We start from the raw sequence: 16,685 nt of genomic DNA on the forward strand, positions 1-16,685 counted from the left end.
TGAAGGTATTAAGAGACCCGCACGTGCAGTATGGGTAGAGACCAAACGCAAACCATAGTAACTGCTCTTTAGGTGACCTGATCGGCAAAATATCAAAACGTTTACACTTTGTTTGTCTCAACGTTCATGCAGCTGCAACATAAAGATCAAACGTGTTCTGAAAATTTTCTTCATATTTCAAAGGTTTTACGTTTAAATGCTGATTATGAACATCACAGGAACCCATCTAACGCATCACAAAGTCTATCTACACTATCAGCCAATGAATGGACCTCCCGTCAAACACCTGGTGTGCTGGTCACGTGATACCTAACAATCCTCAACAGTCCCTTTTATATGTTTTATTTACGTTATAGTAAAATTTTAAAATAGTTTGTGTAGACAATATTACTACAAAAGAAAACACTGCCTTAGGGGAAAACGTACATTTTACGATTTTAGTGGATAAAATCGCAGTTTTTTTCGTTGGCTTTTTCTTATCGCAAACACTTTTAATTTCCAGTTATTTTTCAAAGCGGCCTCAATAGATTAATTGATTGTTATCTTGATGTTTATTCTTTGATAATTATTACTGGTAAGTGGTTGTGATTTAAACACAGCTTATTGGTATTAACATATCTTTATTCAGATCACATACCATTGTGTCTGAGGAATGAAACGATTTCAGGCCTTATACGTCTTTGGCAGTCTTCAAGTCGGATCAACTGGGATAAATTACACTGAATGATTGTAAAGAAAATAACATGTGAGCATCTTTCCCGTCAGTTCATAATGGGAACATATTACTTATGATTAGCAATATATTTTTATAAGGAAACAATATTGATACACCAAATTATTACATCCTAATTATGAGGATTTCAGTATGGGAAGAAGATTTTATCACAGCCTGAATGACAATATTAATTCAAAAGAATTTCAGGAATATATTACATTCCATTGGAGCAAACATCAAACAAATGGTCATCCATTGTTACAAGTATCATTTTCGCTCTATAAAATGGGGTTACTGCGTTAATTAAGGATATTTCGTTTATCTTGTATCGAGTACACTTTCATGAATTTGCCAATATAAGTATTTTATATTACTAACATATCACTTTGAAAACATACATACAGGTACTTATTACATGTTTTCCTTTGTAATCTTACAATCTTATTTTGATATCTTAGAATAACGGAAATCAAAGCGAATTTATTTCAATAATCTCTTTAATTTGATATTACAATTACGTTGTCCATTCTACTGTTCGGCTTCTTCTGGTAAAATATATCCAAACAAGAGTGAATATTTATTAATAATAAATTAGACAATAGGACCAGTATAAATACACTTAAAGATTTTACTAAGGCCACAAGGCGTTATGAACTTCTAGTAACAATTAGCCTTTATCATTGCCTATACAACACTTACAGGTCTGTTTTCATTTTTAGGACTCGTTAATGATATTCAACAACGGAAAATGACCGAATAATTAAAAAACTAATGATTTTCAAAATTTTAAACTAAGCACAGTGTAATCTTTAACCTGAAAGCAATTCTAAAAATAAACAATTACAATATTATTTCATACTTTACTTTTTAAGTACTGTTTCTTGATTTGTTTATCATTTCTAAAATATGTAATTCAAACTGCATTTAGTTGAATAAATGATTTACATTGTTAGACCAAAATGTGTTTTAATTCGAATTGATTGTAAAAACACCAGTTTCAGAGTTTATGTTGAGTATAAATTTCAGATTAATTTACATAATGGTGGATGTTGTAATTGAGCGTAATTTATCACACTTCATCAAAAATCTATACGAAGTAAAATCACAGCTTGATTACATTTTTATGGACAAAAACCTCTAGGAAGAAATCCATCTTTATTACATATGTGACGCACATAATGATGCGTGTGTAACACTTGTAAACGGCATTAATATAAATGTTTTGTTTATTTGAGAAGATACATCATAATCATTTTAAATTATACTCGTATTCTATAAAAAGAAGATAATTTTAATGTGTGTCTTCTCCGCTTATGCGTTGTAATACATGTACATAAAAAGAAGATAATTTTAATGTGTGTCTTCTTCGCTTATGAGTTGTAATACATGTACATGAATAATAATAATATGCCGTGTTATTTTGAAATATTATTTATTTTTGTAAATTAAAAATAGTAACAGTTGAAATAAAACCAAAGGCATTATGAAATAAAAAATGTGAACATCACACATCCTACATAAATATCCCACGTGCTCAAAACCAAATCATAACTTTGTGTGTCATATAAATGGTGTTAGATAGTCTAACTTTTATCCCAATCGTAATAATATAAAAAATGAAATAAAAGTCATGATTTTTAACTCAATTACACTGATTTCTTTTTCTTCCATATTGCAAAGAAAAAATATTCTACTAAAATCAGTTGATTAAATGGTTTCGAACATTTGAAACATGTATACATGTTCATTTAAACGCTTTTCTAATTGACAACACCTTGATACTAAAACACACTTTAGTACAGACAAAGACAAAACAGATGGCATTATAGCACTTTCAAAGATATATTTACATATTGCATATGTATTTTATATATATCGACATCGACAAGTAACAAAATAGAATTTGAAGGGAGGGATGACTTTGATATGTATAAGAGTTAAAGGCATCTTCAGGAAACAATAGCTGGGATTCGCTTATCTGTTAAATGACGATTAAATGAAATTCTAATAAATAAAAAATAATACATTTAAGCAGATGGAAAAAACCCAAGTTATTATTATAGATTATCAATCGGCGATGGTGGTTATTTATTTTAAGGATTTTCTTTTTTTGTAAATAATTTATTTTGACATTGACCAAGAAGCATTTGGTATTGTCGGCTCTAGGAGTGGTGAACTCCTGGAGTGAAATTATATGGACCTTGCTTGTTTTACGATCCATTTTCAATTTTATTGAAATAAATTATGCTGAAATTGAAATCTAAAGACAGCGACGTGATTCACTTAACAATATTGAATGCTGCCTTAAAATCATGACATGTCTTTTGGACAAAACCGGTTAGTTTGCCATGTGGTAATGTTATTAATTCATTAAGTACAAATATAGTCAATAATTATCGATGAAAAGCATTGTTTCTTGAAAAAGGATATCATATTTGGCAGTAAACACAGTTAATTTTATTATGTAATTATAAGTGTCATTTTAGCTTCAAATAACCACATTGTCTGTGGGTTGAGCAATTTTCAATTCATAGCACCAGAACTATCTCAGAATCAGACTCCACATTAAAGTTTCAATGTTCAGTGTCGTTCATAATGACATGTTGGAAGTCTCTATGACCTTGACCGCATTCTTAATTATATCACTTAGTGTAAGTGTCTTTAATGAAGCAGCTATGTCAGGTTCGTTTTCTTAGACGTCTTCTTCACAGCTGCGAAACCACAAATGTGTCCATTACCTGAACTGGTTAACTTTGACGCAGGTGAATTATCGTTTTAATTGTCTTTGCATTTGTTACTCACTAAACAGTGTCTTTTAATGCCTGGTGCCTCTATAAGGGCCGTTCACCTGGAGGCATCCCGTTTAACATATGTGAAGAGCCTTGAGAGCTGATACTCTCCACAATGAGAGAAAGGCAATCGAGACTTGACACTCCGTTAGATGATTGTTGTTCATAACCTGAAAAAACACATAACCATATGAATATTCCATGTGTCATCTTGAATAACTTAACCGTTTTAAAATAAAATAATACATAAATGTTTTTTTTTTAATTATGATCGGATTAAGTAACTATTAAGTAGTTCGCATTGGTTCGTTAAGTATATATATTTTGTGGGTTTTTTTTATAATAAGAGAGTAAATTGTTGCTTTGATTATGTTCCCCGCCCTTATAAAAGCTCATTTAAGGAGAGGGACCAGAGTTTGGTCAAATTGAGGTAAGGCCAAGTTTCCTGGGGAAAACCGCCGTCTACGCCCACTGTTTAGAAAATACCTCAAAGTACATAAGTTGAAACTTGTACAACAACGTCTTTGAAATCTTAATCAAAAGGTGGTCGTAAAATGGTTGACATCTTATTCATTTTGTCGCTGCACCCTTTAAAGATGGCAGGGCACTTACCGGGAGTTAAACCTACAACGTAATCTGTGTAGGTGTGACTAGCAGTTACTGTATCATGGTATGCTTTCTGACATTAACTCGATGTAGATTCACATCCATTACATAAGGAACTATCTAACAGATTTTTAATTAGGTAATTTTAACTTGACAATGTATTAGATATATGTTTATGTATACATTTGTAACAACGTGACATTTTTGAATCATTAGATCTGATGTAAAAATGGTAGGTTTCATACTGAGGAGGACAAGAAAAGATCAAAGCGAGCCACATCGTCCATAGCTTCCTGATAAGATATAAGTACAGACATATTGGAACTGGTACCTTTCATTTGTAAGTATCTGTTTCCGAATCTTCTTATATACACTCAGTATTACAAATGTAGGACCCACACTTCAAGAGAATTAATGATATGTTTACAACACACCCCTCTGGTAATATCATGTTTGATGTGGCGAAATGTCTTCATATTTCGTTCATTGGTCTAATAGCTCAGTCAAGTATAGAGGTAGGTAGAAATTGATATAGAAAATAGCTTCATTAGAAACAAATATCCATTAATTAACGCGTAGGGTGTGAAGAAAATGCTGAAGCCAGTTTTTTGAGTTTGCGTTTTTACAAAAGAAATTTACAACGTATGAGAAGATTTTATTTATGATTTACAGTGTTAGACAAAAACGTTTATTTTTTTTCAAAACGTTTTAACAGTTACCGATAGAGATCGCAATGAAACATGAACCAAATGTTATATTTTATGTTCGTTTATAGTCAACTATGGTTAGTTTTGATACTTAAATACACATAACTTTTTTGAAAAATGCATTTTTATTTATTCCATATGGAAAAGTTTCAGATAAATTTAAAGCGCACGATGCATTCAACATTGTACTAAGACATTTCACGTAACGTATATTAAATCTGCATAGTGAGACTAATTATAGGTTGTATAATCAAAATTAGTAGAAAAGAAGCTTCGAAAATATGCAATACAAGAGAGATAAATTACGTAAACATTCGAATTTCGTGAAATACGCCTCTTATTCTCTCACCATATTGCCTAGTTGTACTTGACAAAATGGTCATTTTCAGTTTCCTGCCAATAGACAGACTTCTACCAAAGTGTAATTACCCCCGCAACATTATCGTCGGTTTTAAGCCTTCCAATAACACTTGCTTAGAATTCTCAATAGTGTTAACAAGATGAGCTATATACGGGTTAATTACTTAAAACCTAACTGTGGGCGATATGTATGGAACTTCTTATGATCCCGATATTCCCATGAAAAAACATAACATTTAGTTATAGTCATAACAACTCCAATGGCTTTCCCACATTATCAGGACCAGTTTGTCTGAGCTCAGATGTCGAAACCGTGTGAACAGAATATCCTCTAAACGTATTCGGTAACGAGGACAAAAAGGGTATCAGTTATTTAAGAAATTTGAAGGGTATGTTTCCATATATATAATATTTGTTGTATCAATTACAATAATAAAAGGTGAATCAAAGTTAGTTTCCCTAATGTATACTAACAATGCTTGAATTAACTTACTTACTTACCATTTGTGTGGGAATAACCGTTATGCTGTTCGCCAAGGTGATGCAGCTTGTCAGCGTAAAATTGTGGACTGTTCACAGTCTGGAAAAACAAACGACCAATAGAATTGTATTTTCATTCTGGTTTATGTTTTGTATTATGATAAAATTTTATATAGCAGAAATCGCCTGTCTGTTCTAATTGTCCTCATACATGTACCTTTTTTCAAAGTTCCCGTCCTAATCATACATTGTTTATGTTTACCCCTTTTCCATTATAGGATTATGTTTTGTTATGTTATCGGCATTTAACTTCAACTTCTATTTGTCTTAATGTAAGCGATAAACAATCATTCAAACTATTGTTTTTGTAACTTTTCATTGAATTTATCCTGGATATTATAGTTCAGTTTATAGTACAGAAAAAATGTGATGTTTCAAAGCTGTATGACGTAGTTGAAATGATAAAGGCGAAGGGAACATGGGATACGCCATTATCTATTTTGGATTTAGAAAGTACATCGTCTCAGAGGTAATCTATTTTTATCTTTTCATTTGTTCACACCGTACCGAACAATGTAAAATATTCAAACATTTCAAGAACACGAAGCAATCAACTCGGCGATACATGGTTTTGCTTCCTCGGTTAGGGGATGATAGAAATTACACGTGTCGAGTTGACTTGGGTTTGATGGGTATCTGATCATTGCTATTTTATTAACGGAGTGCATGTCTGGGGAAATAAAACCTTTGCTCCCGTAGAGTGGTAGGGTATACAGGGGTCTCGTAAAACATCCAAAATAATATTGAAGCTAGGATGGGCGGGGTCACTGAAAGTAAAATCTAGTGTAGAATGCACTGGTAAATAGAGTCAATGATTAGAATATCAGACGATCTCGACACTCCTGTTAAACAGCTTATTCCGAAAGATCAAAAATATTTTCTTCATCACAAGCTGTTTATTAAGATCATTATAGATGTTTTCGGCATCTTGGTGGTTTCTCAAGTAATCATATAATATTTAATTTGACTGATAAAAAGTGCAACACCTTTTTAAAATATGCATTAACGTAAGGAAGGCTATTAATGTGATTTGTATAACGTAAATATATTTGTATGTATTGTTTGTGGTAACACTTCATTCACAGAAAAATACATATTTATAAACAAACAACGTTATCAAACATATATGTATGTGTAGGGAACATTAAGTTTTGTATACAAATATGCACATTATCATGTAGACATATTTTGAATTTATATTTTTAAAAGTGAAACCACATAATTTGAAAAACGTGCCATAATAGACGGTACATCAAGTGTATGAATCTGTTCTATGAACAACAGCAGTTATGAGCATTATAATGTTTATTTGTATTCTAGTACAACGTCTCGGGTTTAAACATTAAAATAGTTTCGTTTTACATTTCATTGCAAACATATTTAAAATTTTGAGATGTTATAGGTTTTGTGTCGTGTAACGGCATGTGTTGGTCTCTCTGGAATCAGTTTTAGGTTGGAAGTAGTAATATTTATAACGACTAATGAGGATAAATCTCTTGGGTACATACGCTTATATCCGGCATGGGGCTATCAAACGCTTATAGCTTTCAGATGTCAGAAACCTGCATATCAGTTGTAAGAACCGACCATATTCAATAAGCACTTCTAATGCCATAGACCCAAGAGCGATTTAACATATGTTGAAGGAAAACGTTCTTGTTAAATGTTTTGCAATTTTATTCCAGGTTTTTCTTGTGTATCTATAATGAAATTAATTATTCCAAAGAGTGACACAATATATTTTATATATTTTCACGTAAAGTAAGTAATAATGTTTTATTTTGTCATGTTTTGTTTGAGGTAATTATCATGTATCACACTATCGTGAATAATAAGTGTAAAAACCTTACCAAATGAACCCATGTAAACGTAAACCAAACATAATATATATTTAGTGTTACCACTTTGAATTCCATACAAGAAATTATTTTGAAACGATCTTGGCGTATGTGTGTCTTTTAGTTTTAATTTCATACTAGAAATTAGGTTAGAAATATTACAGTGACTTATCATGTATTATATTGCTTGCATGGGATTTTATAGCATGCTATATTACACGATTTTTGCTTTTTATTTTATCAAAATGATAAAGTTTAGAAATTCGTCATTTCATTGAAATGTGGAACTTTTCCTGTTATTCTGTATATAAATGTATTATTCTTTTTATGATTAAAATCAGTATCAAAAGATTTCAAATTTCCAAAAAAAAAAAAAAAAAAATGTCGAATAGTTTTTATTATAGAAATGAAATGTTTGATCTGAAGGAAGTAAGTGTGCTCGATATGAAGCCATGTTACTTGAAAACAGAAAACAATTTTCATTTGCGCTCGCTTTCTTCCTCTCCCTCCCGTATGTACGGGAGAATGTGCCTGTCATCACCCGAGGAAGCTGAGGGTCTCAATGAGGTACTAACTGCTATGGGACCCGCTCGACCAGTAATTGTCAGTAAGGTGTTAAGTGGTATGTATTAGGGCGATAATATAGGGCTGGTTCGGCCGTCTGTCAGAGTTAGTTACACATCACATATAACCCAGTCTTAACGGTCAGACCAAGCTCTCACTAAGGTTTATTTTAATGTCTATTATAATTATTGATAGATGTTGTAGTCCTGACACAGTATAACGTCTTCCACTTGTTCAGTAGATTTAAGTCATATGAAAATCACCCGAAGCAACATATTCAGATTTATATTAATTATGAAATTAATATAATGATATACGGTCAATATTTGCTAATTACATTGTACAAAATCATTTATCTTTATTTAGTACAAATATTTGTAAAGGAATAAACATTGCACTATACAAACTCTCCTGGTAGTTCAAAATGGTATTTTTAATTTCTGCCTTGAATTAACATATTTGAGTTGGGTATGCTTTTTAATGTTGGAGGATACATCCAAAGAAATCCCCCTCTTGGGGTTTCGTATAGATCTCTCCCCCCATACATCAGATCCTCCGGCTCTACCAATACCGACTACGATAACCATTATCAGGTCTAAATCACACACTATCTCCATCTCATCTGATTAAATTGATATAAACAAAATTGATTTCGGACATGTCATGACAACCAAGAGAGAATTATACATGGAAATGCCAGCATTTGTCAACAAGTACACATTTCATAATTACATTTGTGGGCATGCATTTACATTTTGAACATTATTCCAGTCTTAAATTATCATTGAGTAATTAATTTATGGCCAGAGAAGTCTCGAATAGGAGAGAACCCCCTGGGTCTCTTCCAAATATCCAACTAAGCGTGCCAAAATGCAGTGAATTTTAAATTTTTGCTGTTAATCAACGTTTTGATGCTATTCGCTTTCCTGTATATTCATTATATATAGATCAGAATTATAAAATGGTTTTAATGTTAAATTTTAAATTCCTGTATTACAAATCAGGAAAGGAACAACTTGACGCTTATCTTAACTTGACTTATGCAAATTTTCACTTTCGAATTTAAAATGATTGAATGTACCAAGATTAAAATTTATTGCAGAAGTATATTATAATATCTAATGGAATATTGATCAAGCTAACAACTGAGAGGACACCACACCGGTATTTTGGTCTGAGTAGTTTGTATTATAAATATGAGCAATTCCTGTCAAATTCCCAAAATTAAGTGCAAACTGTGGTGGAACTGCTCGCGTTACCTCATCATGGCTATTTAATAAGGATAAATCTTTTCCCGCATAGACGTAACCTTGATTTCCGTATTTTTCTCGCGATCAAACGAATGTCTAATGAAAATATATGAAATGAAAGTAAGTTAAAATACCACTAACTTAAGGAAAATGCTTGATGAATTATGTTCTTTGCAACAAATACAAAAGTTTGTCAGTTTCATTGAAAACTGATATGTTTGCATTTATAATAACTTTGCATTATTCAGTCTTTAAGCATGCGTTTCTAAAATTTGTTTTGATTTTCAAATTTGCTGGAATTGAATGGACCATTGGGTTATGCTAATGTTTAAAATTGTTGTCTTTAATTTTGTTAATACTGTTAATGGTGCAATAATATAGTTCCTAATTTAATTACTTATTCAGCAGTAGTGGTTTGGAATGCTTGTTACAGGTTAAACATAGATAACGACCAGTTCAGAGACGAAGCAGATATTTGTCAGTTTTTAAAGAAAGAATGGTTAAAAATCAAAATGCAACGTAATTATTAAGACCACATTTCGCCCTTTAATTTATGTTTTCATATGATACCGTACTCTATTTCATCGAAGATCAAGTGCAGACCGATTTGGTGTGTAGGGTTTCTTAGCTATAAAAATTAATACAAAAATCTGATTATTTGATTCTGCAAATCCTTCCCAGCGGCTTGGGAGACACAAGCAGGACTGGGTGTATGATATCGGTATAGGGATCTCCTGCCTTGAAATGTAACAAGAACACATTTAAGTGTTAGTCGGAAATCTGACAAACCCCATACATTCCAACTGTCGACAGTTTTTGTGCCATTTTTTCATTTTATACAGAAATAAATCAAAAGTAATTAAAAACAATTTTTTGTGAAACACGAGACTGGAAAATCCATTAGATTGTGTTAGGAAGCTGTATACCCCTGTACTGTTTCTGGTTTCTGGTTTCCATCAACACCAAACGATAGTTTCACCAGTAAGGCCCTCCACCAAAGCGTCTAACTGCGACAAATTTGTCAACTGTAGGACGCGGCCAAAAACCACCAGCGACTTATATTGTGTTTGGATTAGATAAGAACTGTTATACGGTATTATTTACAAACAGATACCAGAATCAGATTATCTCAGAGGCACAATGATTGGTAGTGCTGCTATTCATAAGAATTGTCAATTACCAATTTTTCTGTTCGTGGAAGTTCGCCTTTAAATCTAATTATAAACAATCATATGGTTTTCCTGGGCATCTGAATTTTAACATAGGGTGTAACACATATAATTACTGGCAGATAGATATTTTTATAGATTTGACATTAAGTAGCTTTACTTAACATTTACCATCGTTAGGTAATTACCTATACAACCGGAAATGGATATGGCACTAAATCTATTTAGATCCTACACGTCCGAGCCACAATTATGACATATCGTAGGATCTTGATATAGCGATATAAACGACATAACGTTTTATTTCACATAACTAATGTACATCGCGAGATATTCTATAAACGTAGCTTACTATTGATTACCTAGATATTAAATGTCACAATGTGTTTATTTTTTTATCTTTACAGCTTAAGTGGTTTTAGAACATTTATAAAAAAAAATCGAAACATACACATATTTTGGTAAGATGTTGAGATAAAATTCAATAATTTCTTGTTGATAATATCCGTGAATCGGAGAGGTAGAGAATGAAGGGAGCCAGCGTGTTAAAACGAAACTTGACCCTATCCTAATGCTTTTTTAACCCCGCGTACTTGACACTTTGTGATAGCAAGACCCAGAACACCCCACGTCAATGGTTTGTAAGCTTAACATTACCACACAAATAAATCTCAACTGTCATACATTACATCTGGACGTTTATTGTGGTGTATTACAATAAAAAACTTCTATATTTATTTAAAATTAATAATTATATATCCTTAAAATCCAATTTAACAATATTTAATATTCTAATAAGTTTTTACTTTTTCGTCTCTCAACTTTTCAAAGATATGTTTTCAGTTAATGAAATAAGTTTGAAAACACCAAAAGTAATAAAGGTACTTTACACTTGAATATACTGATATTTCCTAGTGTTAACCGTATTAAAACAGTACACTTGTCAAGACTGATGTTTCTTTAAGAAAAACAGATACTACCTTTGAACGAAAACTAAAGTGATAAGAAAAGGCTAATTTGAGATTGATAAGCACGGCTTCCGTGAACTTTGATGTTATGTAAATCGTCATGCCATGTTGTTTATTTTCTTATAGACATCTTTATATTATGGATAATGTATAATTAGTCTAGTTAAAGAATATAATTCGCCAGGAGAAACACGTGAATCTGACTAATGCTAACCGTACATGTACTATAGATTTTAGATATAAAGACGTTTTAATAGGAAAGTGTCAGTCTCGTATATATAAAAAATATTAGCATAACATGTATATTCCGATGCAACGTCATTTCTTAATTATGACTCTAATTATAAATTCAGAAACTCTAGCCATGAATTATTATTTCTTTGAATAAAGTTCTATGTGATCTAGCAAAATATAAAATCTAACATTTTGTATTTATATTTTAGAGTTAATAACTATTCCTTTGGAGGCTGTTTTGAAAGCAACCCAGCCAGAACGATTTAAAGTGGATAAATGTTAGTACATGACATTGTTTGGAACCTTCGGTCAAAAATACATCATGCACACCTCATTGTCAACACAGAGAGGCCACCCATAGAGGTACTTACCATATAATCAGAACTGCCACTTGTCGACCCATTGTCATTACAATGGTCGTCCACGCGCGGACCCACTGCCATCCTGTTACCATGGAGAAGGTCCTCCAAACTCTCAATATACTCAATAGCGTTCCGTAAAATTTCCACTTTAGGAAGTCTTTGATTTGGGTTTGGACATGTCCTTCTTTTCAATGCTTCAAAAGCTTCATTAACTTTGCGAAGCCTCCTACGTTCCCTCATGGTGGCAGCCTTTCGTCTGTCTACAGTAACAGTTTTACGTTTACATGCTTTACATGCCCAGAGGAGACACCTCCGGTTTGGTCCGTGATACCCCGGGGCTAACACATGGGGTACATGTTCGTCCCCCTCCTCAGGGGTGTGGGGACTCATGTCATCGTCATCCTCCGACTTTGGTGAACCACATGTGGAACTATGTTTTTCACTTCCGTCCTCGGAGGGCTCCTCTTTGATAGAGGTACCGTCACTATCCATACTGTCCAGTCTATCTTTCTTGTTGTCCTCCTTCATAGAGGAGGGAATGAACGGACGGTCCTTCAGGGTGCGGCACCGAGTACCCGCCGGACGCTGGTCCGTGGGTGAGACAGCTGAGGGAGGGGCTTGGCCGTATGTCCGGGGTGTGTTGGTCGGACTGTGGTACTGGTATAGGTCGGATGAGTAAGGTCGCTCGTATCCAGGAGCTCTGTGATAAGGCTGGGAAGCATGTCCGTAGTGATAGGACTCCTGACTGGAAGATCCCCCGTGGGGATAGGAGGAGAGGTCAGTCAGATGCTGCCCCTCATCCACTGGACCGAGCGGGTTTGCGCCGTTAAATGTGTGAAGACTCGGCTCGTACCGACAGCTTCTATAATCGGCCATCATCATCATGATTGTGGAGTGTGTGTTTTAGTATACAATGTGTAACTGCCTCAGTTTCACAGACACTGTAACATCAAAACAGTCCCTATTTCACTTATTTCTTATCGCGCTTTGTCAACTCCTTGGTAACTCTCAGTCAATACTAGCGTGATAACCCGTCCACCCACTAGACAGCGAGGAATTTCTGGAGAAAATTAAAACTAGATATCAAAACATCCCTTCGTCGCTACCTCACAAAAAACCTTCCAAGTGTTGTGTATTTCTGTCTCCGTTTATACCATAAAAACATGAGCTAATCGTACATATGTCAACAGATAGTAGTTTAGAGATCTGAAATCCGATAGGGAAATTAAAATGCACATGGCAATGTTTTCCAATTAATTAGCTCGAGTTTGTTCCCATTGCTGTCAGCGCACGTCTAGTAGTAAAAGTCCTCAATTATACACACAACATCACTTTCTGAGGAGACCCTAACCCTTTAGAAGCTTTTAGGAAAATATCCGAAAACTTTACAACTTTTGCAATATTTATAACGGTGAGAAACCGTGTAAGCTATGTATATACGTTGTCGTAAAACATCCTCCCCCATAATTAGGGGGCCGTGGCCAATCAGAATCCAATACGGTTGCTGCTGCTGCTGCTATGATAGAACCCTCCCCTTGAATTTGCATCCAACTGCTTTTCTCACATAAATGAATGATGAAGAGACTGAGGTCATGTTTGACGGGTCAACAGAAAGAGTAAAGTAAAAACATATGTGTGAGAGACTAACGTAGAGCAAAATACAGCACTTTCTCCTCACGGCAAAAGTCTTCCTTCACTTTGGGATTTAAAAAAATCAATGTTACTTAAGTACCGTTCTTAATAATTACATTGAAAGAAACAAAACGGATGTTTTCTCCCTTTTTCACTTCATATCTTTTCGCTGAGAATTACATCACAGTAATTATCGGGGCCTCTAAACGTTCACAGTATAACAGCGACACTTACGCTTAATTGGGTATCTATGACCGGAAAATTAACTTAAACTACTTTCAACTTTTATCGATAGTCCGTTTCAAAAAGATTTTTCCAGACATAAAAACAAGATAAAAATCTTTGTGGGTGCTACCTTTCAACATGTATATGTTTGTACCTATATCAGTACGATATCCACGCACGTGCGACTAGAAGTACGTGTAAACACGCTCGGGCGAGTGACCACTTATATCTAATATGTTGGGGCATCATATGAGTGCGTGTTTTATGTATCGGAGACAGTGTTACACAGGGACATTGGTATTATATATATATCTTTATAATTGATACCATGGCTTCACTTTCTCGTATTTTATTATTTGGATTTATCTTTTTCTTTGATCTTAACATACATTATATTCTATGTTCTATGTAAATGTTTTATACCTTCTTGTTTACTTCCACTTTCGTTTTTGGGAAGGTGTACATTTCTCTTGTTCTAGTGTTCAGGGTCTTACCATCATCACTTACAATTTTCTACACTAACCGCCATCTTCATTACATTAATGATATAAATAGATATTGTATAATAAGAATTTCATAGACTTTTTTTTTTTTTTTTTTTTTTTTTTTTTTAAATAAAATTGTATAAATTTTTATTTAGTCTTCTATCAATGAAACTTTCTAAACAGTCTACTTAACAATTTAATCAAATTCCTATCACTATCATCATATCCATTGCCTTCAATATCAATAGTCTAATATATCAATAATAATTCGTATGTCACCCAATCCAAAGTTATGTCTGCAGCAGTGTTGACAATCTTATACCAATTCGTTCATCGTTATATTATTATATATATTATCCATTCCATTCCATTGTTGCCTGTCCATGTCACTGTGTCCTCTCACGTCAATATTCCTATCTTATTTTCGTGTCTTATGGCATTATAACTAGACCCATCGCCTTGCCACTGGTACATTTCTATTCATCGTCCCATTATTTTGTCCTTATTAAGTCTTTCTACCCATGGTTCTCTTATCGCCGTCCACTACATCCATTCCCATCTTCTCATTTCAATATATTACAACATTTTGTTTCCATCATTATACCCCACATTCCACCATTGTGAACGTGGTCACTGTCCTTTTGTCCCCTATCATATCCTTTCCATGTCTTAGTCCATGTCATTTTCCCATTACTACTTTACCATTTCTCTCCGTCCCTTATTCTGTCATTCTATGTCTGTTCCCCTCTTTCGTTCAATCTTCGGCTTTTCCATTGCTGGCCCCAGTCGTCGTCCTATAATCCATACTAACTCCCCCACGCGATATATATGAAAAAACCTACATCCTCACCACAAGCAAGATAGCGGGTTCATATTTTTATAATTCATGATAGCGATATGATATCTAGAAGACTGATAATATTTGATTTATGGGGTATGTCTTTCTTTAAAATCATACATAAAAAGACGGAATGAAAAAATTCATTGTCTTGTATGACTTTTCAAATCGACGAATGAAAATGTTAAATGTCAAAAATCTTGGACGATGGAACTTAAAGCCATGTCAACTTCTCATTTAGGAGAAGAAAAATCAAAACAGAGATTGCAATAAAACTGATACATTCAACAGATTGATACCCATTTGATTCAATGAAATATCAAAGCAAGATGTAAATATTATTTTCACGGTTGATGTAAAACTAGGATTTCCAGAAAAGGAAGTGACGTCATCGCTTCTCGAATGTCGTGAAGCTGAGGGCTGTCGGGAATGGTTGTCTCTGAGTATCATCACGCGTCCATATTGGTTCCTCTCAAACTTATGATTTATGACATCTAAAATAGCCAAATGCCACAACCGGAAGGGTAAATAATAGATATAACTTTAATAAGTGATTTATGTTACACGGAAATAGCGAATCTCTTAAACACGACAATAATGTGCATCATCTGACTATGCTTGGCACGAACATTTTTTTTTCTACGTTAGCATCTCTGAGATATAAAAGATGATGCGTCGACAACTCGTGTATATTTTGAAATTATGAATGGGTATTTATGCAAACGTAACATTTTTCAGTAAACTAACATATCTTAAGTGAACAATACATATTTCGTATGCACTGTTTTGAACAAAAACAAAATGAAATTAAGTTAAAGTTTCTAGAAACATGCAGTTCATTGGAATCTGTATTTCTTGTGGTTACCAATAATGATAGTAATGTTATGTAATATAATAAAGTAGAATTGATTAATTAATTAACATTATTTGCTACTAATATGAAAATTAACAGTAAAACTAAACTAAAATTAAATAGAAAATAAAAAATAACGAAAAAAAAGAATAAATAAAAAATCTCAACATTTTAAAAGAGTATTTGACGGATAATGTGTTTATTTTTTAAAACGATAAACTATCTAAACACCAGTGCTTACGAACACGTGCTCACGAACACGTGCGACCCGAGAACGGAACTACCTATAACATTACTTGCATGTTATAATCGGAATACACCCGTTGACAGATATGGAGAAGATAGTAAAAATTAATGTAAAACTAAATGACTTTAACATACTATTTTTTTCTCCATTTTTTTTGACTGTGACGTTATCTTGAAAATTAGACATTTCAGGTCTCAAGCAACCCTGGCTGATCCTATATGGTGGCAGTGACACGCCGTAGGGCGGCCTTGCCCCCTATTAGGGGCCGTTCTGGGTTCCATTAGGGACCCTGTGGGTCCGATC

At 33.6% G+C, this 16,685-nt stretch overlaps 1 protein-coding gene across 1 annotated transcript; it reads right to left on the minus strand.

Annotated features, from left to right (window-relative positions):
- Positions 1–2,111: 2,111 nt before the first annotated feature.
- Positions 2,112–13,447, minus strand: LOC138333686 (myogenic factor 6-like). Its single transcript, XM_069282224.1, has 3 exons — positions 12,112–13,447; positions 5,679–5,757; positions 2,112–3,674 (listed from the first exon to the last, which is right to left on the minus strand). Exons 1-3 carry the CDS (start codon positions 12,985–12,987, stop codon positions 3,547–3,549), a joined length of 1,083 nt encoding a protein of 360 aa, XP_069138325.1. The 5' UTR covers positions 12,988–13,447; the 3' UTR covers positions 2,112–3,546.
- Positions 13,448–16,685: the final 3,238 nt, after the last annotated feature.

The sequence above is a fragment of the Argopecten irradians genome, chromosome 1, assembly GCF_041381155.1.
Source record: "Argopecten irradians isolate NY chromosome 1, Ai_NY, whole genome shotgun sequence".
In the NCBI taxonomy this organism is placed as follows: Eukaryota; Metazoa; Mollusca; class Bivalvia; order Pectinida; family Pectinidae; genus Argopecten; species Argopecten irradians.